At 47.7% G+C, this 25,645-nt stretch overlaps 1 protein-coding gene across 1 annotated transcript; it reads right to left on the bottom strand.

Annotated features, from left to right (window-relative positions):
* Positions 1-3,612: 3,612 nt before the first annotated feature.
* On the bottom strand, positions 3,613-22,673 carry LOC103610253 (P protein-like; the record flags this gene model as incomplete). Its single annotated transcript, XM_008594455.1, has 5 exons — positions 3,613-3,766; positions 4,918-5,000; positions 6,992-7,152; positions 19,599-19,660; positions 22,512-22,673. Coding segments are annotated over 5 exons (622 nt in total), but the record flags the coding sequence as incomplete, so codon positions are not given.
* Between the last annotated feature and the right edge of the window lie 2,972 nt (positions 22,674-25,645).

Consider the following 25,645-nt stretch of genomic DNA (forward strand, 5'->3'; position numbering starts at 1 on the left):
GGGGGCAACACTGAGGGTTGCGATCCGTTGCCGGACACGGAAAAAAGACAAAAGACAAAAATAAAAAAAATAAAAAAATAAAAATGAACCACCCCCTAAACCTCATGCAAAACAAAAACTAATTCAAAATGGATCCTTTAAATATAAAAAGTAAAACTATGAAAATGCTAGGAAAAAAATCTTTAGAATCTAGGACTAAGCAATAAGTTCTTAGACTTGACACCAAAAGCACAATCTATAAAAGGAAAAAGTTATAAACTGGACAGAGAGAAAATATTGTAAACCACATATCCAACAAAGCCTTTATATCTAGATTACATAAAAGAACACTTTAACTCAACATTAAAAAAACCATTCAATTAGGGAATAAGCAAAAGGCACATACAGACATCTCGCAGAAGAAGATATAGCAATGGTAAATAAATACATGAAAAGATGTTCAACATTATAATCATTACACAAAGATAAATTGAAACCACAATAAGCAATTACTACACACCAATAAAATAACCAAAACTCTGTCATAGGCAGGTACACGTGGACAGCCATGACAGAGGGGCCTTGGGCAACCAACGCACAGAGCAGACCACTGCAGGGAAACCTGCTGAAGGATTCCCAGGAAGTGGTTAGGCACCATGGGAAGGAGTTCTGGGAGGTCTCTGGCTGCTACACTTGATGTGGCAGGATCTGCCTCCTGAGACAGATATCAGCCAAGCCATTCAATTAGGGAATAAGCAAAAGGCACATACAGACATCTCACTGAAGAAGATATAGCGATGGTAAATAAATACATGAAAAGATGTTCAACATTATAATCATTACACAAAGATAAATTGAAACATTCAATTAGGGAATAAGCAAAAGGCACATACAGACATCTCGCTGAAGAAGATATAGCAATGGTAAATAAATACATGAAAAGATGTTCAACATTATAATCATTACACAAAGATAAATTGAAAGCACAATAAGCAATTACTACACACCAATAAAATAACCAAAACTCTGTCATAGGCAGGTACACGTGGACAGAGGGGCCTTGGCCAACCAACGCACAGAGCAGACCACTGCAGGGAAACCTGCTGAAGGATTCCCAGGAAGTGGTTAGGTCTCTGGCTGCTACACTTGATGTGGCAGGATCTGCCTCCTGAGACAGATATCAGCCAAGGCCCACCCTGAGACCCTGCAACACACTCTTCTGTGTGTAGCTGGTTTCTGCTTTTTGCTTCTGCAAGGGTAGAAGCCATGTTGGACTGGCCTCTTTACAGGACTTTAAAAATCTCAGGATGGCTGTTGAGAGAAAGGGAAAGTTTTTTTCCTGAATGACTATTAATAACAACCATCAATTGACAAAGATTAATAAATCTTTACAAATTATGTAATTTTCAAAGGTTGTACAATTATTCAAAAATGGTGAACATATCCTAGACTAACAGAAAGGCTTTTAAAAAGTTACCTGACATTGGACTATATTTTTTTAATTAACAGTGACTAACTGAATAAAGCACATTGAATACATTATATCCATAAATTCAAATGATGCCCAAAAATGGAAGAAAAAAGTGAAATAAACTCAGTGGACACCACTGGAAGTTGCTAAGGCAACAACTTATTACCATGAAAATTAATAATTAAAGAAAAATAATTTATCTTGTGTTTCTGGCGTGAACCATTTCACATTAACAGAACTGGGTGAGAAGAAGTTCTTCAATACAGAATAACTCATTTATAAATGCAGATGGAATGGTAGAATTAGAGTTTATTGTAAATGCTAATGAAATAACTGAGTCAGGCAGTGGCTCCTGGTGGACACTAAAATCATCAGGAGTAAAGACGACAGGGAGCTTGACAACCAACAGGCTGAGCCATCGCCACATACACTCACTGAACATTCCTGCATCCCTGAAAACGGGATGTCCAGATACACGCTCCTCCTCCTTGATGCAATTCAAACTCCCTCCACACCTGTGAGGTACGTGGGCCCCAAAATTGAACCTGAAAGCTTCAGACCTAAATTGTAGTCTGTAAGAAATAGACGGAATAGAGTAATAAGTTAACCCCATGAGGAGCCCATCAATCCAATCCAAGGTGCATGATATCCCACAGAACAACAGAACAGGATTTTCAGCCAGATCATGGTGAAATAAAGACTTAACCTGGCCTAAGGACTCCCTCGTTAGAAGGGCCTGCTCTCAGGTTGGTCCCTGGCTGCCTTCTGGGTATTGAGCTTTTGGAATGTTCCCTATGTTACCAACTGATGAGGTTGCTTTGTGGGCCTGGGGAAGTGGCATTCTGCTGTACCTGCACACCTGGGCTGTACAAAAGTGTGATTTACGGGGACACCTGCATTCCTTCTGGGTGGGCTGAGGGTGCCTATCAGACCAGCCCCAACAGAAACTCTGGGTCTCAAGCAGGCCGCCCTGGACAGATACACTGCACACAGGTTGCTGTCTTTTGCTGCTGGAGGGAAGGGTTTGTTCTGTATGGCCCCTCCCAGGAGAGGAGACTTTTCAGAAGCTGCTCCTGGATTCCTCCAGGCTCAGCAGATTCCACTGCTGGTCACGGTAATAAACCCCAGCCCAGAGTACAGCTGCCTCTGAGTCTGCGAGTCATTCTAGCAAACCACAGAGTGCCTGGGTGGTCGTGGCAACCCCAAAACAACGATAATATCGATTAAACAGAAAAGAAAGAATGGAGGAAATAATGCTGTTCTAGCATAAAAGAGACATAAGAGATATAACAGCTAAACATGTGAGTGGACCTTGTTAAACAATCAGGAGTTTATTGGAGTCAACATTCCTCACCAGGTGGACCACACAACCACAAGCAAAGTTGTGGAACTTTCCCGGTTGTTCCTCCTGCCTGCCCTCTCCTCAACAACTCCATGCCTATCCCAGGCTCACTGAGAAGCACTTCTCTGGGTCACATCACCCACTCACCTTCCAGACCCCACTCGCTGAGCCAACGTTTCTGTCAGCGTGCTGCTATGAAGTTTGGTTTCTCAATTAAATCGACAACGGACCTGCCCAGCCCAGGAAGTGTTTGCACTTTGCCTCGTGCTATTGAAGGTATAGCCCTGCTTACAATGTCAAACATCAGATTGACAGGACTTAAGATCACTTGTAGAAATGCCCATTAGCCAAGATGATAAATGTCACAGTCAATGATCCTTCCCCACACGTAGCCTGAGGGCGTCCACATCCCCTCCAAGTGCACAATCCCACAAAGCAGAAAGGGGGTGTCTCAACATGCCCATCCTACAGATGAAGACCCTGAGTCTCAGAGGGTTCAAGCTTGTCTCCTCAAGGTCACCCCTCAAGGTCACACTTGGAGCGAGGAGCAGAGAGGGGGTAGAAAATCAGGTGCATTTCCTCAGGTACACTTTTGTTTTCCTCCCAAAACTCATCTTGAGCATTTCAGTTGCCAAAATTCAGCAAATATTCCAGTACAGTTCCATTTTCTACCTAGAACCAGGAAAAGGCTAATTTTCAGGAATGACACTATCCCAATTTGACCAAGTGGTCAGCACTGAGCCCCTCCACAGCGTCTCACAAGTTACAACATCCTGACTGTGGGCGCAGACAGCACAAGGGGAGCAAGCATGAAAGTTACCTCAAATATGATCAGCACGTAGACCCCCGCCAGGATGGCCGCAGCGATGGCCACTTGTGCCTCTGCCCCTGCGGGAAGGTACCGATGAGCCAGCAGAAGAGGAACCACCCGGGTCTGCTGCGGGGAGGCACGAATGCTGATGGACACCATCTCTCTGCAGAAAGAAGCGAAGAGCTCCAGCTGACAGGGAAAACAAACCCTAGGACAACAACTAGTGTCACCCCTCAACGTCTTTTCTGGTACAAGTCAGCCATGGCCATGACTAGCGCCCAAATGGATCTCGGTGTGACTCAGCCCAACACCGAAACATAGAGCACAGCCTCCCTGTGGTCACACCTGGCCTGTCGATCAAGGTAGGCCCCGCTGCCCTGTATGCAGCAACCGCCCCCCACAGACACCACACAACAGTGAACCAGGTGCAGGGGCCTGCACCATTGATTTTAACCATTAATTTCCCCTCTTCCTCCGCACCACATGCCTGACTGCTTTACCAGCTAATACAAAGCCAACTGTTCAAACCTCAGTCCTTGACAGGGGGAAAAAGCACCTCATATAAGGAGCCCGTGAATAATCAAGAGTTTGTCAGTAACTTCATGGACTGAGCTGTGTCCCTTCCAAAATTCATATGTTGAAGTCCTAACCCCCAGTACGTCAGAATATGACTGAATTTAGAGATAGGGTCTTTAAAGCGGTAATAACAGTTAAATGAGGTCATTAGGGTGATTCCTAATCCAGTAGTACTAATGTCCTTATGAGAAGAGATGAGGACACAGACACACAGAGGGACGACCACATAAGGACAGAGGGAGAAGACGGCATCTGCAGGCCAGGAAGAGAGGCTTCAGGAGAAACTAGCCCTGTCGACATCTCGATCTCAGACTTCAAGCCTCCAGAACTGAGAGAAAATAAATATCTGATGTTTACGCCACCCGGTCTGTGGCAGCCTGAGCTGATGAACACAGTACCCATGCGTACTGATTGAATACGGGGGAAAGAGAAAGAAGGCTAAAATTTCCTAGCATTCCTCCTTATACACCTTTCTGAAATTAATGAAATTAGAACATCAACTGAAAAAACACAGTTTGCCTCAATCCTGCCATCAGTGCTGTTACTTCCTGACACATGGGGTCACGGGGCCTTCCAAAAGCCTTGCCGTTCATTGTCTACACAGCACAAGCACCTTGTCCAAGCCACATAACTCATCCAGCACTATATGTGCCAAAACTTGGTGTCCTATAGGTCAAACTTCTTTAGTTGAGCATGTCCCAGGAACTGCCCCAAAGCTTCATTCACCTGCAAACCCACCTGCTCAGTATCTCGAAGGTCCTGCTCACCACCAAACGCTCACTTCTGCCTGGATTTAAAAACACTGTCCAGTTGTGAGTGACCTGTAAAAGCCAAAGCATAAAATCAGAGTAAAGCTTTTTACCTGAAGCGTTCTCTGGGACCTGGCATTATTCAGTTTAGGTACAGTCATGTGCCGTGTAACAACATTTTGGTCAACAAGGGACCACACGTAAGGCAGCAGTCCCGTAAGATTATACCGGCTATACCACAGAGCCCAGGTGTGTGGTAGCTGTCCCATCTCGGTTAGTGTGGACACACTCCACGATTTTCCCGCAATGACAAAATCGCCTAATGGTGCATTTACCAGAACTTGCACCCATTGTCAAGCAAGGCATGACTGTATTCGTCTGGAATAAGAAAAAGAGAAGACCAGCAAAGCATTTCATACAGCTCCCACATCCCACAACCGATAACACAAGGAGCTAGTCCAGGTTGTGCGGAGCTGGAAGTTTCCACAATTCAGAGAGTTGTTTAAGAAAAAGAATACAGAAGTGCAATACAGAATGTGTGCATGAAGGTACAAAAGGCAGAGAAGTAAATACTGTCTTATAATGGAGAGGAAGTCACCACAAGTTACTGGAGACTTGGGGAGTCTTCCGAGGTGACTAACGAGAATGCCTTTCTGAGAACCTGCTTGCCACCTGCAGGCAGGCAACAGCCACCTCAGAAAACCCGGCACCCCCACGCCCACCGCAGGAGCCCCTGTGAGGGAGGCCCCAGATGAAACTTTCTTGTCCCGAGTGGAGAAATGGAGAAGGACCAATGGAGGGGGCTGGACCTGAGGGGGATGTCGAGGGAGAGGGAACTTTCCATGGGAGGACACCAATCTCACCCAACAGTCACAGAGGAGACTGAAAATAGGGACTGTGAAACTGTCCACAGCAGAGAAGTACATGCATGAGAGAACAGAATATCTCTGAGAACACTTCACTGTTTGGAAAGAGTAAATCCAAATAAAAAAATCTTTATCTCTTGTGTCTTTTGTGTTTCTGGAGCAGGATTTATAGGTGGGCACTCACAGTGCTCACTTCATTTGGATTATAAATATGCACCTGCTGAGAAGGCTGCTAGACAGCAGTTGCATGAGGCCTGCCCTGCCCATGCTCAGGGACACAGGCAGACAGAGGCATGCCCCTCGTCACTACCAAGGAGCCCTTGCCAACAGGCTGTGCGCTTCACAGGGGCAGCCAGATTTACATCCTAAGACCATGGGCAGAGCAATCAGCTTAGAACAGTGGTGCTGCACTGGCCTTTGCCCAGGTCACTGCATTCTCATTCATCATTGAGCCTTTGCTCCAAGACTATACCCTGCAGGGCAGAAAAACCTGAGAGAGGCATTAACTTATCTTAGATGGCACAGCCTCGTGCACAGCAGGGTTTTCTATTGCTGGTTATAACAGGAGAAAGCCATGAACTAGGGATATACTTCTATGCAGATGTCACCATGATAATCCGGTAGAGTCACCAAGGCTAGGGTTTGGGGGCCGGGCCAGCTGCATGCAGAGAGGCTGTGCCTGGGCGTCTAGGCTCTGGGCCATCACAGCAACTGCTGCCGCTGGCTCTGCAGGCTGCGTGTGGGCTGCCCTCGTGGCGCAAGGCTCAGAGACAAGGCTGAGCACAGGGGCCTGCCAATACAGATGCGGAGGCTCAGGCACTATCTGCACAGTCTTTGCAAGTGTCCGGGGACACAGGGTCTCTGTCTTCTGCACTGCAAGGGAAGGCCTGGATTTAACTGCACTTTACCAAAAACAAGAGAACTCCTTTCAGATATATAACACTTCCCTGAATGGCCCAGTAAAACGGTTCTGAATAAAGCACTCGCAAGCCCAATTTTACTGCAATGGCAAGAATTTTATAAATTATTTAAAGAAAAGGGAAAAAGAGAATTTCAAAGACACAGCAAAAGAGGCAACGGCCTCACTAATAGTGCGTCACTGCCTCATGGCTCCCAACAAATCCATTCAAGAGGAGACAATTCACAATGAGATAAAATGAGATTTCACAGTCCTTTCAAATAACTTATCAGTGTAACCTGCTGTGGCCGCCGCCGCCTGGAGCCTGAGGCATCTGCCTGGGTCACCTCCACCACAACATGCTCTTCTCTTCCAGGACGACTCGGCCCACTGGCTGCCAGGGCCCCCGCCAGGTCCACCTGGAGCAGCGTGGAGTCCACGTGGCTGCTGAGGTTCACAGCTGGGGTTGCGTCAAGGTGAACACAAAGCAAACAGGGAGAGCCTAACATCCCCAGCCACCCACCAGACACACACCCTCCTTGGACAATGCACAGAGGAATGTGCACCCCAGATATGCTACTTACCCTGATCTGGTCATTACACATTGTATACTTGTGTCAAAATATCTCTCTGCACCCTGTTAACATGTACAATTGTTATGTGTCGATTAAAATAATAAAATTTTAAAAAATAATTTAAAATGCATATTTCCTCCAACTTCCTTGTACCCAGGCCGCTTCTCACATCTTCAGCCCTCCATCCTGCACAGGCAGCTGGTTTTGCCTGGTGTAAGTGTGCTTGGCGTTCTCTGGTCTAAGGTCTCGGTGGTGTCTCCTACTGACTCATCTCTGCCTCCGCTTTTTGCAGCCATCATAAAACTCTGACCCAAGGTCCTGGCCCCGCAGTGAGCAGCAGGCAGGATGCTGCCTGAGAGAACAAACAACCCACGTCCACACCCACGTAAGGTGAGGAATCACAGAAAGACCTGAAAATAAGAGGCCTGAAACTGGTTGAACCAGTGACGTCCACTGCAGTGAGAAAACAGAAACTCCTCCAAAGTGTGCTGCAGGGCTCTTGGCTGGGAGAGGCTCCTCCCACCTCCCCAGTCCTCTCCTAGCTCTTTCAGAACCTCCAGCTCTGCTGCAGACAGGGGCAGGGTGCACCTAACAATGATGTGGCTTCCATACAGCGGCCAGCCCAGTCATTTTGATCCAGAAGAGAAAACTGCTGTAGGTGGAAAAATAAATTTCGCAATTTTTTATTCTTTACACCAGGTCTCAAAAGTCTTTCAGCAGCAGCTCACTGGTTTTAGAATGATTCCATAACCAATTCCTTTATTCTTTCTTAAATCCCTAAAAGAAGCATGTGGATTTTGAAGCAGCTTAGGGCGAAGCAGAACTTCACTGTAGCCAGAGCATCTGGAATTTGCACTCAGTGCTGGGGAGTGAATAGTTAGTCCTGTTTCATTGTTTCATTTTTCCTTCTGCAAAACATACTGGTTAAAAAAAAAAAATGCTGGTAAAGAGAATGTTTTATCAGCCCTGCTGACTGTATAAAAGCCCAGAATAAGCAAGCTGCCCCCGGGCACTCAGCTGAATAGACCCCCACACACCTATGCTGCTACTTGGGTTCCAAAAAGGACAAAGGAAGACGGAGTCACACAGCAGGCAAAATGTACTAAGAGGCCCAAAGAGACACTGCTGTTTCTACCACACCTGAAATTATTCCTGTCCCTGTCTTTCCCCAGAGCAGATGGGATAAGGGTAGGGATTAGAGACCTTGCCAGACCCAGGAGGAGGCACAGCGCCCCCTGGAGGCTACCATCAGAAGAGCAGCTGGCTTCTCCCTCTAGTATTTAACAAGTGTTCATGGAGAAACTACTGCATACCAAGAATAAAACAAGGCCTTCCTTCGTCCTTGGGGGTCTCATACCCTAGAGCATGAGTGCACACAAAATCTAAGGGGCACGGGACCACACTCCTTCTTGTTCCCTCCCTCCCTTCCTGTTCCCTTCTTCTTCCAGATGCCCACCACATGCTTAGGGTTCAAAGCCCACCCTGATGATCTGGTGTCAGCAGTGACTTCCAGACCCCAGCAAGCAGGAGCCTTGGGCGGAGCCACGGCCTCATGGCCTGCTGTGATCCCTGCCTTCCAGCCATGTGCAGCTCCCTGCCTCAGTCTCCCGTGCTCTGCCCACCAAGACCTCACTCATACGCCTCCTCTGTCTTTCCCTGTCCCCTGTATCTCTACCCAAGTGGACTCTACCACTCCTTCGTGCACGCACACTGTTATTAAAATGCTTATCCATGCCATATTGCAGTTCATCTTAGATTTTTCTCCCCAACTGGTCTAGATCCTCAATGGAAGAAACTACATCTTATTCATTGTATGGCTAGGGCAATTATTGGAATCCTGCCCATGTAACCAATTGTATTGTCGGGTTAGGGCTCATAGACCCTTCAAACACATTGTACAGACTGAGTCACAAACCCCTCATATGCCAGGCTGGGTCGCCAGACATCTCACATGCAGGTTGTTGGGAAAATACAGGAAAAAGGTCAGGGCCCCTCAGATGTTCAGAATCTTGCCAAGCACTTGACGTAAATATGCACATGCACCCAGATGTTTCTTGGTTATTGTCTAATGTAATTGAGCATGTGCCCCCAGGTGTCCTGGGTTATGGACTTAAGTATAAAGGATGAGTGGCTCTGATCCATGGCACCCCCCCACCCCTGGGATGCTGCTACTGCTGCTGGAGGCTGTTGCTGCCAGGGCCCCCGCGACCCTCTGAGAGCTGCTGCCACCACCAGACCTGTAAGCTGCTGGACCTGTAAGCTGCTGCTGCCGTTGCTGAGGACTGAGCTCGTGTCATCTGCCAACAGCTCCCAGGATCTTTCCCAATTATCTAGCATGGACGCGCGTGTGAGGGATCTGGTGCCCCAGTCTGTAAAATGGGCTTGAGAGGTCTGAGCCCTCGCCCTGACAATACAAATGGAAACTTAGTACAACTAAAATAACGAAACATTTTGGCTTTCGTTAGGATTTGCCTTACTCCACAACTGGCATAGTCATGTAGCTTTACACAGGTCCACAAGCTAGGTAATTGGGAAAGATTCTGGAAGCCATTGGCAGATGACACGAGCTCAGTCCTCAGCTTCCTCAGCAGCAGCAATGGCCTCCAGCAGCAGTAGTGGCCCCCCTGGGGGCCCAGGGTCAGGGCGCACCATGGATCAGAGCCACTTGTCCTTTATACTTAAGTCCGATAACCTGGGACACCTGGGTGCAAGTCAGACAACCCAGGAACACCTGGGTGCACAAGCACACATTAGACAATAACCAAGGGACACCTGGGTTCACAAGCATATTTACATCAAATGTTCAGCAAGACTCAGAACCCCCAAGGGTCCCTGACCATTTATCTTCACTTTCCTACATTCATTTTGCTACTTCCTTGGAAAATAATGTAGTTCTCAACACATTAGATGTCCCTAATCAATATTTGTTTAACTAATAATATTTGCTTACAGCATCATCCTTGAAGTCCTCCAAACCTGGGCCAGAAAGAGATGTGGAGGACAGAAGATGGAGAAATCGCCTCCTTTCTCCAGCTGCATCAATGACTATCATCCCAACATTCCCCTTCCCAAACCAAGCCACCATCCCAGAGCTAACTCCCCCAAAGCAGGTCACAGGCCCTCATGTGAGAGAAGCCCCCATGCCCAGAGGAAAGGGGCTTCCTTATCTCTGAAGATGGAGAGACACCGAGAAGAATCTGAACGAGCAGGCCTTGCTGAGTTTCCCCAGCTTACTACCTGGGCCCACACCCTCTCCACCCTGCATCAACCTCATATAAAAACACTCAGGCTCATCTGTTTCTTTGGGTCTTCATTTCCTTACAAAGTCTCCCTGTGGAGTAAAATATATTAAATAAACTTGTGTGCTTCTCTTGTTAATCTGTCTCTGGTTAGTCTAATTTACACAGCACCAGCTGGAGAAGCTAGGAGGGTAGGAAGGAAAGAAGAGAGGAAGGGGGAGAAAGAGACAGAAGGAGAGAGAGAGGGAAGAAAGGGGGGAGGGCAGTCTTCGTAACCTGAGCTATAGGTTTGGGGCTTCTATTCACTTGCCTGATGACCTAGGAGCCTTTGACAGGTCCCCCCTACAACAATCACAGACAACGATGCAGGGACAAGAACTCAGGTACCTGCAATTACAGGCTTCTAAAATAAACCCTGCAATTACTGAGCTGGCACAGCTGACTGTCACCAGGAGACACAAAAGTTCACAAGGGAAAGGTAGTTTTGTTATTCCCCAGCTAGAGGAGAGTGATGTTTTCTCCAAGCCTTTCCTGTCACAACAGACATTCCTGGTGTCCCTCATCCAGGCCCTGTTCAGGGGCCAGCCAGAGGTCAGGGGGGAGGGTGCAGGGTTCTTCACTCAGAGGGCAACCTTGAAGATTCTGCTGTTGGTCTTCCAAAGCCAGCCCTAAATCGCCCCCTGCCTCAGGTCTGCACTGAAAGCACTTCTGAGAATCACCCCCGAAGACCCAGCAGCACCTTGCTCTCTGGGGAGCCCAGGAGAGGACTCTGTGATGCCTGAGCCTAGCTGGCACCAACCTCCTCCCCAGGCAGGCCCGAGGAGCAACTCTAAGCCCCCATCACACCTTCTAAGCCCAGGGTCTTGGGAGAGAGGGTCCATGAGCTTTGGGAAATCCACAGGAACATTGTTCATTTTTCCAAGGAGCTTGTGGGAAGCTCAGATCAGCCCTCACAGAGGACCAGAAGGACCACTGGGCAGGGTCCCTACCTTCTCACCAGGCCCCCTCCATCTCTCCCACCTCTCTCTCTTTATCCAAAGGCCACTCAGGGAGCAGGAGAGAGAGCTCCCCATCACCCTGCTGCCAGGAAAGACTGCCTGCCAGCTGCCTGCTGGGATGGACTCAGGCGGTTGGGTCCTGGGCAGGGCCTGATGCACTCAGGCTGTTTGGAAAGGAGCTTTGCAAGATGTTTGGGATAACAGTGACACGTACAGTAGGTGGGATGAACAGTGGGCTCCCTCTCCCTCCCGTGTCCCTCCCCCTTCTCTCTCCTCTCCCCCTCCCCCTCTCTTCCCACTCTCTTGTCTCTCTGAGAGCCACCCTCTCCCAGGATCCACCACTGACTCCCACCACTTTGAGCAGCACTGGGGGCTTTACAGGTTTCCATGCTTAGACATTTTAATCTAAATGTCTATTCTAAGAGAGGCTCTAGACCTCCAGTCTCAGCTGGAATATGTAGAGAGCTGGAAAAAACCCTCTCCCGCCCTTTGACCCAGAAAAGGCTGGACAAACCTAAGTTAGGATTTACTCTTCATTCCAGAATGAGGTTTCAGGGCAAATAACTAACCTGAAATCTACAGTGAGATGGGAAACTGCAGAGAGAAACAGGATGGGCTCTGCTTGCCTGGGCAGGTGTCACCACTGCACTTTTAAAGCAGGTAAGGACCAGAACATTTAAAAATTGCTCAAGGTCAAGTGCAGTGTAGTTGAAGACCCTGGGAGTCACAGATAGGGTTGTTAGCATGTTCTTACGGGCTTTTGCTCCAGGAACCCCAGCAGGTGAGGAAAGATGGGAAGACTAAGGAGAGTCCTGAGAAAGCATCCTCCAACAGTGCTGGCTGGGAAGGGAACAGCAACCATTGCCAGCCTCCACCTGTGACCACCCTCTGTCTCCCCTGGGCAGCAAAAATGTTGATTTGCCTGGGAAATGCATCAAACCCAGTTGTCCAAGGGTGCAGTGGAAACCCTGCAGCTGGCGAGGCTAGGAGAAAAAGGGAGCTCTACCCCGAGGGAGTGCTGGGACAGGGCGAGGCCTGGCAGGCAGCTGGCGGGAGACCCAGCAGTTCCACGTGTCTGGTGCACCTGACATTACCACGGCAACCACAAACCTCAACACTCCTGACTTCTGACTGGATTGACACAAACCCCCCAGCTAATGCCTACAGAAGTTCAGGTGTGCTCGTCTCCAAGCTTAAAAACTACTGACCTCAGTATCTACCATACAGTATCCAGTCGTCCCTCGGTGTCTGTGGGGGATGAGTTCCAGGACCCCCACCAATACCAAAATCCGAGGATGCTCCAGTCCCTCATATAAGATGTCATAGTACTTGCATATAACCAACACACATCCTCCCGTACACTTTAAATCATCCTAGATTACTTCTAATGTCTAATACAATGCAAAGGCTATGTACATAGCTATTATACTGTATTCTTTTATTTGTGTTTTTTATTGTTATTTATTAGGAGTTTTTCCCAAATATTTTCAACCTGCACTTGGTTAAGTCTGCATATGTGGAACCCAGGGGATACTAGGGCTGGCTGTACTATACAGCACGTCTGGGTTTTAAAGAAAGATTGGAGGCTTACAGAAAGGCAAGAGAAAACACAGCACGAAGAGCACACAGAGACAAAGCAACCTCAAAACCAGGTGGCACAGGCGGGTATAGAAACAGTGAACCTGTAGAAGAGGGAATGCAAAAGGCAGTGTGGGGAGGGCCGTGCAGAGGGTCCAGGAACTGACTGGTTGTACCACAGCCCCGCCCTGGAGAGACAAAGGTGGGGCGGGAGCGCCCTTCAGCAGCACTGCAGCAGTTCTCCAGTGTCCCACAACTGCGACATTTTGGATACAGTAGCTTTCAAGTGGTGACACAGCCAACAACTGCCAGGACATTCCTTGATCTGGATACAGGCTGAATAAAATCTGTAACCATCAGAAACATTTAATGGTAGATTTGTGGTATGAGAGCGATAGGACTTAAATGATTTTGAGGACAGATATAAATAGAGACATGATGATGGTGCTGGTTTATGTAATTCAAAATTCACTAGCTTACTCTGAGTAGCTTTTTCTTAGATGTTAAAATACTCTGACTCATTACACTATGTTCAGCTATAAAGGGCCTTGATGTTCACATTTGTAAGTTTTCAGGATTCAATACCCGGCCACAACATTAAACTTCAAAGGCGGATAACTGTGGTTTCCTCACACTGCACAGTAAAGGAATACAACCTCTGTGACAGTCGTACATATCTGTGGAATTTGCAAAGCACCTTTGTGATATTGAGAAATAGAATTTGATCTTTGTCCCTGTTTCCTGGCAAATCCTTGAAATCTCCAAAATGTTGAGTGTCTTTTGGATGCTAAGGAGCTGACTGGTAGCTAACAGCCCCTAGTAGCTTCAAGATGGGGCTGGTCACAGAAAGACCAAGGCAGGAATTGAGGGTTGGGAATTTCAGCCCCACCCCCAGCCTCTGGGGATGGGGGAGATTAAGCTGATCACTGGTGGCCAACGATTTAGTCAATCAGTCTGGGAGCTGGGAGGGCAGCGCACCCCAAGTCAGGGAGGACCAAAGCTCCTGCCCTCGGGACCCTTCTAGACCTTACCCTGTGTATCTCTTCATTCATTATTTGTATCCTTTAAAATATCCTTTGTAATAAACTGGTAAGCACAAGTGTTTCCTGGAGTTCTGTGAGACTCCAGCAACTAATGGAACCCAAGCAGGCAGTTGTGGGAACCTCAGTTTACAGCTGGTGGGTCAGAAGTTCCAGAGGCCCGGGCTTGAGAGTGGCATCTGGAGTGGGGGGAGCAGTCTTGGGGACTGAGACCTTCCTGTGGGACCTAACTGCTATCTCTAGGTAGAAGTGTTGAAATTGAACTGGAGGACACCGAGCAGGTGTTGTCTGCTGCAGAATTGTTTGCTTTCTTGGTGTTTTGGGAAATACCCCCACATATTTGGTCACAGAAGCCTACTGTGTTGATGGTGGTGTGAGAGCAGAGAAAAAATCTGCACAATCTTGTACACCATCAAATAACGAATTAAAGTGATGACAAAATCACAGATTATAGAAGTTCAAATCCAATTCTTCAAATTCTTTTTCTTTTTTTTTCTTTTTGTGGCTGGCCAACATGGATCTGAACCCTTGACCTTGGTGTTAGAACATTATGCTCTAACCAACTGGAGCCTCAAATTCCGTTTTGGGTGTACCACACATCACCAAAACTCCATCTCCCAGAAGAAGGCTAAAGCCTAGATACAGAGCTTGGGTCAGCTCTTCAGGGACCAGGGGAGGCCCGACCCACCCAACTCCTCCTTAGAAATCTAGTGCACCTACCAGGCCCTGCTGCGCAGAACCACTCAATCGTGAAGTTTTTAGAGATCAGTATACTTGCTTGTTGTTTCCACACATAGGTTTTATTTCTCCAGGCCCCTGCTCTCCTCCCTGTGGGTTACTTAGGGGCTGACTGTACTCAGCTATGCAGCCAGCACTGACTTCCAGCTCCACCCTTGCTTTCTCTATGCCTCATGCAATCCTGCTCACATGCAGGGCCCCATCTGCGTGCCATGCATACAGATCATGAAGCCAGCTACTGGCAGGCATACGGGGTCATGTGCACAGCTTCCCATCACCATGGCTGCTGAATGGGACAGCACACCCAGCCCCTGCCAGCCCACACTGACTCACAATCCCACACCCTGTCATGGTGGCAGCACCTACTACCCACTGTGGTTTTCCAACAATTGCCCATGCACACCATCTTACACCAATGCTCAAAAGTAGCACACACCTGAAGTAACTCCCCAAGCATAGACAGGTCCCCATCATGGTCACAGACCACAATAACCCACACATCTCACACAGATGCATGCACACACATGCACACACACATTCACACACCCAGCCAGGCACAGGGACCACACACCCATGTGCACACCCACATGTACACACACACAGCCAGGCACAGGAGACTGATGGAGTTCGGACGTGTTGTTCCCTCCAAAACTCATGTGGAAATTTGACCCCCAATGTGGCAGTGTTGGAAACTGATTGAATCGTGGGGGTGGATACCTCATGAATGGATTAATGCTCTCCCTGGGAGAGGAGGGATTAATGAGTGAGTTCTCACTGGATTAGTTCCCCTGAGAGCTCGTTGCTTAAAAAGACCCTGGCACCTTCTCTCACTCTTGCTTCTTCTCACCATGTGATCTGCCTGTACCTGCTGCCAGCTGCCTGCCACTTTCCACCATGAGTAGAAGCAGCCTGAGGCCCGTGCCAGCTGCAGCTGTCCCAGAATCATAAGTCAAATAAACCTCTCTTCTTTATAAATTACCCAGTCTCGGGTATTCTGTTAAAACAACACAAAACAGACTAAAACAGGGGACCATGCACCCATGTGCACACAAACACAGCCAGGCACAGGACCACACATCCATGTGCACACACACATATTGGAGTGAACAGGACTGAAGCCATGTTGGGACCTAAAACCACCTGGGCTGCTGTATTAGTCCATTTCTGTTACTTATAACAAAATACACAGAACTGGGTAATTTATAAAGAAAATGAAATTTACTGCTTACAGTTTCTGAGGCTAAGAAGTCCAAAGTCCGGGAAACACATCTGGTGAGAGCCTTGGTGGTGATGACAGTGACGGCAGAGTATCACATTGTGAAATAGCGGGGCAGAGAGAGCAAGAGAGAGAGACAGACTCTCCTCTTAAAGCCCTCAGAACCACGCCCCTGACCACCATTTTTAATCCATTCACTATATAGCATGGTCCTAATCCAATCACCTCTTCAAGGATCCACCTTTTAATGACCATCATAGGATTTCCCACCCTCTTAACACTCACAGTGGGGACCACGTTTCTAATACATAAAACTTGGGGAACACATTTCAAGCTTCAGTGAGCTCTGGGGGAACATAATTCCATCCACTACAGCTGCAAAAGGGGGAGAGGGAAGATTTTAAAGAGGACATTTTTTTCTCTACCCTGTTTCTTCCGACCCCCTGACTTTCTTACATTGCTTTGTAAATGTAAGGAAATAGCCTAAGTGATTTCATTTTCAGGAACAGCTTTGCAAAGGGTGTTTAACTGGCTCAACCTGTACCTGGAGAATCCCTGAACGGGCAGCAAGTCACTCTTGAGAAATGACTTCTCAAGATGGTGGTTAGTCACTAGCCCTTTGTTCTCTTCATTTCCTGGTTCTTCTCCCTTCTCAGGGCTTTGGCAGGCCTTTTTTGCAGGCTTATCCTGAGCCATCAGGCAAAGGAATTCCTCACAAGGGGATAATAAATCTTAGGTGAGGTCTGGGAAGACTGTGCATCCTGTAATACTCAGCCAATGAGGAACTGGGGGAGGGACTTGTGCACTAGGGAATAAATTGCTTGCTATAATGGTTCTGTGTGTGCCTGCCCATCAGACACCCGACCTTGCAAGACCATTATTAAAGTCTCATTTTGAAATAGAGCTCCCTACACCCCTATAATGTATGCTATCTGCTTCTGTAGAATTGCTTGCTTAACCTAAGTAACTCCATTTTACCCCCATCTGACCTGCAGACTACCCCCCCACTTCTGCATGAGAAACCGTTGACCTTCTCATAGAAACAAAAGCCGTTGCATAGAAACAGGAGTCATACACAGTAAACTATTACAGGGGAATGGGAACCATACACAATGAACTATTACATGGGAAGATACACAATAAAAAGTTGTATGCTTGATTGCTCTAGCGGCTCATTCTTGGCTTCTGTGACCTAGCTCCCTAGCTTGCTTTGTGCACGTGGACAAACCCATGTGCCAACGGGATGTAGTTTTTGCCTTTAAAAACCCCACAAGACCAAGGCTCAAGGCCACTCTTCCTTGGTTGCTCCTTGGGAGATGGACGCTGGCCAGCTGGAGTGAATAAACTGCTTTTTTCTGCACAAGTGGCGTGTAAGTGCATTTCTTGTGGGAGGGTGCCTCACAACAATTTCACTGTACCTTGTGTCTCCATATCCATTCTTTGGCATTGGATGGGTGAGGTTATTTCTCACACTAACTAGGAGAACAAGGCCGAGAAGCCAATCAGTACTTTACAAAGCTAACAGTTCTTTCTTTGAGACATGTAGAGTTTTGAGAAGTGACCAAGGCCAAATGAAGCTGACCTTGGGCACCAGCCAAGTTATCAGAGTTCTGTGAAGTGAAACTACATAAAAGACTGCAGAAAAGATGATTCTACACTGGAGAAAATCAAAATCTTGCAGAGTCCTGAGATAACAATGAAGATGAAAACAAACCAGATGAGGCCCTGGCGAGACTCTGAACCTGACTCATAGATATGGAGTCCTCCTCGTTCACCCAGCTTGAACCTGCAAAGTTGCACATACTACCCAGACCCTGAGATAAAGACAGTGTTGATGAGACCTTGCACCTGAGACCTTGCATGAAGCCCTTTCTGCTCACATCACCCTCCGTCCTGCTTTTCACCTCCCACATTCCATTCCCTCAGCCCCTCTTAACAGGCCTGGAGAAACTTATGTTGAGTGAAATAAGCAAAGCACAGAGGGATAAATACCACATATACTCGCTCATAAGTGGGAGCTAAGAGAGAACAAAGGAGGCAAAGAAAGACCACAGTGGTGTGTTGGACTTGCAGAGGGAGAGAACATAACTTGGGATACAAAGTGGAGGGGGGGTGGGAGGGATGTTGGGGATAATTGGGTGGGGAACACAGGGTACAAACGCAATTTGTGGTAATGGGCAAGCTGCCAGTATGAATCTGGCCTTCACATCTTGGGCACGAGGGATGACAATCAGCTCTGTATCTCATGAATATTCATAATCAATTTAAAAAAAAAAACCTCAGTCAATCTAAGTTTTTGAGATGGGGTAGCCTACCATCTCCTTCAGCTGAATACATCTGCTTTTCTAACACCAAACAGTTGACTTTTTTTCTTCTTCTGAAGAGGGCAGGCAGCCAGACCAATGATCAGTAACACACACAGCCAGGCACAGGGGACCACACACCCCCATGTACACCCATGTGCACACACAGACAGGCATAGGGGACCATGCACCCACTCATTGGACAAATACAGTTTGCATGCCTGCTATGTGACCCTGGCTTAGTTTACATCAGGCCAAAACCACACCAATGCTGGCAGTGAGACACATGGTCCGACATGTCAGGGGGCACACTCAGGTTTCCCTGAGCCCTTGGCTCTATGGCCCTCCCTGTCGGCTATCCACAGCTCTTCCGTGCCCCTGGCTAAGTTCAATTTGTCCTCAGCCCCACAGCCAGCCCAGCAACTGCCAGTATTCTTCCAGTTAGGAAGAGACACCACCTCTACCACCTGGGGTTCACCAAAATACCCCTCAAATTCCCTTCTTTCTCACACCTCTGCCCACAAGTGCATCTGAAAGTGATTTGGCTCAGGATAACTCTATTGTGAATGTTAATGTGTTTGAAATGATGGGGATGTATGGGCAAACAAGATCAGAGAAGCCTCTGCAGGTGCTGACCGGTTAGCTCTGTTGGTTAGAGCACAGCCTTATAACACCAAGGTCACGGGTTCAGATCCCTGTACTGACCAGCCACCAAAAAAAGTAAAAAGCCTCTGCAGAGCTTCACTCTTTCCCAAACAGGGTGGCCAGCTGGGTGTGGGTCCTGGGCACCACCTGAAAGGGGCACTGAGACATCCCTGGGGCTGCCCATGGTCAATGGATATGTCCCAACACAAACGAGGAGTGTTACTGTGTGTTGTTGAAAAGAGGATATGGTAAATCACTTGCCATGAGAAGTGAGATCCAGGGCAGGCTAAACTGTCTTCTGCAGAGCAAAGCCAGGTAGCCCAGCTTCTCTTGTGTGACTGGGGACCATGGCAGAGAATTGCTAAGGGCAGGACTCCATCAATACCCCCCAGCCTGCCACCCCCATGTACCCTCAGTATCTGCTCCAAAGAAAGGTCAGAGAACCAGGCAAAGAGAGCTGAATGAAGGGCCCCACACCTCATATCTGCTATGCCCAAGGCACTGGGGGCTGTGCCTGTCAACAACACCCCTAGTGCCTCCACCGACCCCCAGCAGCAGGGGGGTGGTGTGGTACTCACGGAGCACACCACCACAAACACAAACAGGCCCGTGATTCTCAGCCACCGCACACAGCGCCTGCAAGAGAAAAGGTGGGTGCTAAGTCACATGGGCTGACAGTTCTATTTTCATGTGCCCAGACTTACCAAACATAACACCTTTCAGAAGCCTTAAGTAATCTCCACCTCAAAACACCTGTATTCTTGAATTCTTTCTGTAACATGGTATGAAGGAGGGTGCTGCTGACCAGTAAATCTACTGCCTCATGAAAAGGAGCTTGGTGGAGGTTACCAGGGGGACCAAGTTAACACCAAGCATTTGCATGTGTCTTCTTACTGAGGAAGCTAAAGATCAGTATTTGAGGCTCTTCACCAGCCTTTTAAAGACTCCAGTTTCCTGGGGGGAAAGGTGAATTGAATGCCTTATCTTGGCTCTCCAATCATATTTATCAATTATTTCCCCTTAAGTTTTTTGGAAAGTGGGAATATGAATTGATCATCAAATATAAAAACACAAATAATTTGAGAAATAAACTGCAGTGCTGTGACTGGTTATACTGGGAGAGCCTTTTAAGAACTCCTTAAGCAATAACAACAGACATTCAGCCATGCACTCAGCCCCCACCAAGGACTTTCCAGCCCAATCTCCATTACCCACTTCTTAACCATGGCCCCCAGACCCAGCCCACAATTTGAGGTCCCTCCAGTCCCATCAGCATCCTTGCTGCTCCCAGACTGGACCACAGGCCTTTACCCCTCTGGGACGCATCCATCTGCGCTCACTCAGCAGCCAGATCCCATCTCCTAATGACAATATCACAGCCAGCCCCAGGGCATGCTCTCCCACCGGCTGCTCCTAGAGGGCAGGCCCCTGGGTGTTTTTGCTCTCCTGGGATGTAACCAGTGCTTGATGCATGTTTGTAGAATGAAGCAAGAAAGTCTGTGTTGGGACATCTTTTTATTACTCTCCTCACTTTGAAAACCTTTCTGATCCTTTGAAAATGGTAAAATCTTGTTTTGCATTCTCTTAGATTTAATGAATTTGAGGAATAATCATTTCATGCTTCCAAATTATGGTTCAGCAGCTCCTACTTAAATGGCAATCAAAATGACACTTCTTTTAAAAGCATGAGGCATTAATTGAGCTCTTCCAAATACAAATTTCTTTCTACATAACTAACATATACAGCAGAGCTGACAATTCAAAATAACATATTTTTACAAGTTTCTTCAGTCATGCATAAAGAATTGCACTAAAGTCCTTCAGTTCAGTGGCAAACTTGAGGCAACTATTTCATGAACCACAGAAGATAAAACAACCACGGAATATAAAGACCTGAATTACTTGATTCTATTTTTCCACACTGTGGGGCAGTTGAGGAAATGGCATCTTCTGGAACTGTTAACCAGGCCGCAGGGAAAGGGTGTTAACAGTGTCAGCGTTTACCACCCCGAAGACCATGGGGCCAGATCCCTATTCACATAAATTCACATAACTCACATAATTTCATAGGAGATTCACCGACCAAATATTTGTTGCACCTACAAGGGGGGCTGAGACCCTGAAGATGGTTGGGAGGGGGAGAATAGGGCCTCAAATCCTTGCCCCTTCTCTTGGCTCACAAGCTGTGTGACCTTGGGTGAAATCCTCATCCTCCTTGATGAACCCTCTATCTACCTCTCAGGATTGTTGGAAAGATCAATAGGGTAACTGGGTCATGGTCCCAGTTCACAGCAGGGCTCTGAAGGTAGGCCTCTTTGGGCATAGGAGGTGCACTTCAAACCCACCCTTCAGGACTGGCTGAGGGCCCAAGCCACTCGCCCACCCACATCCAGGCCAGCAGCTGAGCCAGCTGAGATGCCCAGGGTTCCTGAGACAGGAGCAGAGGGCGAGCCACGCCCCCACCCCAACCAGATCTTAGAATATACTTATTAGCCACGTGTGTTTCTTTGGAGTGTGTGACTTATCTGTTCATGTCCTTCACCAAATTTCTGCTTAGATTTTTCTAATTCATTTTTCAGGATTCTTTTTACAATTTAAAAAAATGTAAACTTCGAGAATACAAAGACCTTGTCATATTTTCTCCTTTTTGTATTCCATGCCTGAAAAAAACACTCTGAAAGAATAAAGATGAGTCTGTTAAAAAAAAATCCACCCTTCAAGTAATTTCAGAAAAGACTGGCTCCCAAACATAGTGAAATGATAACACTAATATCCGACAGTCGCACAGAGCTTTTTCACTTATCAAGGGCTCTGACACATATCTTGGCAAAAGCCCATGGAAGGCCATGGGGCAAGTGGGACATTAGGTGATAGGAGATGGTCGCTCAGCTACTTCAGGGCAGATCCAGAATGGGGACCACTGTTCCTGGCTCCCAAGCCTTGTTCTGTCCCTGGAGATGCTGCTTTCAAACACTTTGCCCTCAAAAGAACCCTTTCTTCAAATAAATATGAGCCTGAAATGAAGCCCAGTAGCTAAAGAGCGCTCCTGCCCTGGCAGGCACCGTAGTACAGCAAAGGTCCTCGGGAGGACACGGGAGGACGCTGCATCCCTCAGCTGCAGCACAGTAGACCCAAGCCTGGACCAGCAACTACAAAGCTCAAAGTCTGAAACAGCAGGGGGACTCCTGAAGTGCAAAACTTCTGTTTAAAAGCCTGACAGCCATAAAGCACCCAACCACAGGAGCAGGAGGAGGGGAACGCAGGATGTGAGTCGCTCTGGTTTGTGATGGGGTTTCCCTGCTGCCTCACGGGCTCCACACCGATTTGCAGGCCACCTTAAATGTCTCCCCAGACCCAGGGGAAAGACAGGTAACCTTGAAGGGCGACCTGGCCAAATGCGAAACACCTTCATCCTCATCTTCACCTGGCAGGTTTGGAAAGATGGAGTGAGGGCTGGTCCCAGGCCAGCGGGCAGGAGCCTGCCTACCTCAGCTCTGAGAGCAGCTCTCCCTTCTCTGGGGAGGCGGATGCAGGCCATCCAGACATCTCTCTGCTCAGCAGGTGGCCTCGCTCCCACTCGGCCGAGCTGGTTTCCCAGGATTCTTCGGCACCAGTGAACTCTGGATGGTAGATGGGGATGCACTGCGACCTGGGAAGCAGGGGTTCTGTGGTTATTGTTGCTGAAATCATAGCATTTCCAAAACAAGATTTCTGCTCAGAGGCTCAGAGGTGAGTGGAGGAGCCACAGCAGCCCACTTGTCAGGACCACAGGGTCAGTGGGCAGGAGAGGGAGGTTCCACAACAATATCACCAAGTTTGTAATGTGCTGGGGACCAGGGGACACTGAACAGGTGGTTCAGGCTTCTGGAAGTTTGTGTGCAGAAAGAAGAGAGGAGGCTAAGGTCTTGGCCAGGGACCTTCCTCCCAGGAGGGAGTGTCTGTAAATTATCCTCCAGGTCAGCTCTGCTTAGGCATTTCCAGAATCAACCAGCTTTGTCCCGAAAAGAACTTTCAACCTTGAGGGAAATAGAATGTTCTTGTGAATCATACATACAGGGTTTCTCAACTTCATCACTATTGATACTTGGGCTGGATTATTCTTTCTGATACGGGCTGTCCTGTACATCGCAGAACATTTAACAGCATCCCTTACTTCTATCCTTAGATGCCAGTAGCACCCCAGCCCCCATGTGACAACCAAAAATGTCTCCAGACAGTGCCAACCTCAGCCCTGTCTGAGAAAGCCCAGCCCAGGGAGGAAGCCTGTCCAAGCTGTGTGTGTGTGTGTGTGTGTGTGTGTGTGTGGGTTTTGTATATCTTGTCAAAGAACTAGCTTGGCTTCACTGATTTTCTCTATTGTTTTTCTGTTTTCTTTTTCATTGATTTCCACTCTAATCTTTACTATTTCCATTTCCCCCTTTTAAATTGCTCTTCTTTTTCTACTTTCTTAAGCTGAGGTCATTGATTTAAGATGTTTCTTCTTTTCTAATTTCTTACTATAAATTTGTCTTTAAGTATTGCTTTAGCTGCATCTTACAAGTTTTCATATTTTGTGTTTTCATTCAGTTCAAACTATTTTCTAATTTCTCTTTTGATTTCTTCTTTGATCTATGGATTGTGTGTGTGTGTGTGTGTGGGTGGGTGGGTGGGTGGGTGTGCATGCGTGCTATGTTGAAAGGGACCCTAGCCAGAAAAACAACCGTCTTTGTGGTAACTAAGACCAAGCAAAACATTTCAGTCAGCCCTTAACTTGGGAGCTGATAGTCATTAATTCCTTGAGGTTAGCAGAAGAATTGAGAGACTGACCATAGGGCTCAGACTGCCTGGAGATGAAATCACCCCCTCTTATGTTGATTGACTTCAGAGGTTGTGCACCTACAGTTAAGGACTGAAAGTAAGTTTCTTGTTTTTCTTACCTCTCTAATCAGCTGCAAACAAGAGGAGATATGAGAGACAGACAAGACAACCTTGCTGATTATAAACTCTCCCTCTTACTTAAAGGAAAATTGCATCCACATTAATTAGAGGTTCAAGTCAAGTATTCCTTTTTTTTTTTTTGTCTTTTTTTTTTTTTCGTGACCGGCAACGGATCGCAACCCTCAGTGTCGCGCCCGTACCGGACCGGGACCGGCTACGGGATTGCAACCCTCGGTGTTGCTCCCGCACCTCGCTCAGCCAGTGAGCAGCCGGTCTGTATGTGGGATCCGAACCCTGGGCGGGAGCGCCGCCACACTTCCCAAGCGGCGCACTGTAGCAGTGCGCCACCAGGCCGGCCCCAAGTCAAGTATTCTTATATTTTATGTTTTTAACTAGAGGTCCGAGTCAGGTTCTAATGAAGTTTGGCTGAGGTTATAATCCTTGAGCTCTCCCTAGTAGATAAGAAGTCCAACCCCAGGATAACATCAAGGGCTTGAAGCTGACCAGTCCGCCAGCCTCAGACTCCATGACAATAAAGTATCCAATCCATCATGGGACACTGACATCTGACTCAGACCATCAGCTGATCTCAGCCTCCCCCTTTTCTTGTAGGACAAAAAACCCTTACCTCAGCCCCTTTTATAAACCCCAGAACAGACATCAGAAGGCAGGATGATTTTAGCCTGGTCTTCCACACATGGCAGTTACCGGAATAAACCTTCCAATCCTTGCACAAACTTTTGTACTTAAGAGTCATTTTTTTAGGCTTCTAGTCAAGATGGCAGAATAGATGGTTCCTAGCATCACTCTCTCCCACAAATCAAACAATTTACAACTATTAAAAAGCAACAACAGTCAAGCTGGGCCTGCTAGAGCCCAGACGAAGAGGAGGAGAGACCCACAGAGTTCATGAAGGCAGGAGAAGCCACGATGAGAGAAAGAAAGGATCACACACACCATTTCGAGCCCCAGCCACTTCAAGGCTGGCCCTGGTGAGCACATGGAGCAAGAGCTGGCAAAAACCACAGCTGTGCCCTTTGGATGAAGTTGCTTGGAGGCAGAAGGGGAGAAGAGGGCCTTGGTGGCCCCCAGGCCACCAACACCACTAATACGGTTCCCGTGGACCCACATAGGAGTGAGGAGCCAGAACAACTGAAAAAAGGAGCCACTCAGTGGCTGGTGAGTCATCATAAGGAACCAGTGTATGGCGCGTCCCATGACAAGTGTTCAGAGTGTGGGCAGTGGGGGAGATGGGCCCACTGGGGGACACTGGGGCACAGCTAGGACAGCTGATCTGCCGCCCACTCAGTGGAGACTGGTCAGGAATATAGAACTGCAGGGGGTGCAGAAAAGACTCAGGTCCAGACCAGAGTTTCCACATGACCCAATTGTACAAGATCTCATGAGACCTGGAAGTATATACAAGGTCAACAATTAAAACCTGAACTGCATAAAAAGCCTTCCCCAGGGAATCAGCAGCAAAGCAGCAATTTAGCTCAACCACAGGTAAAAGTCATTTGTTTAGTGTGAGAGGGCAAGCTGCGCCTGGTCTGCTGGTAACAATGTCATCACTGAAGGCTGATGACAATGATCATCAAGCCCACTTGGAAATTCATAAGCACGGAACACAACCACTGGAGTCATGGACATCTACTACAATGAATTGTCAAGGGTCTGGCAAAGACCAAACAGGTCAGGTAAAAA

Source organism: Galeopterus variegatus, unplaced genomic scaffold, assembly GCF_000696425.1.
Source record: "Galeopterus variegatus unplaced genomic scaffold, G_variegatus-3.0.2 Scaffold10824, whole genome shotgun sequence".
NCBI lineage: Eukaryota > Metazoa > Chordata > Mammalia > Dermoptera > Cynocephalidae > Galeopterus > Galeopterus variegatus.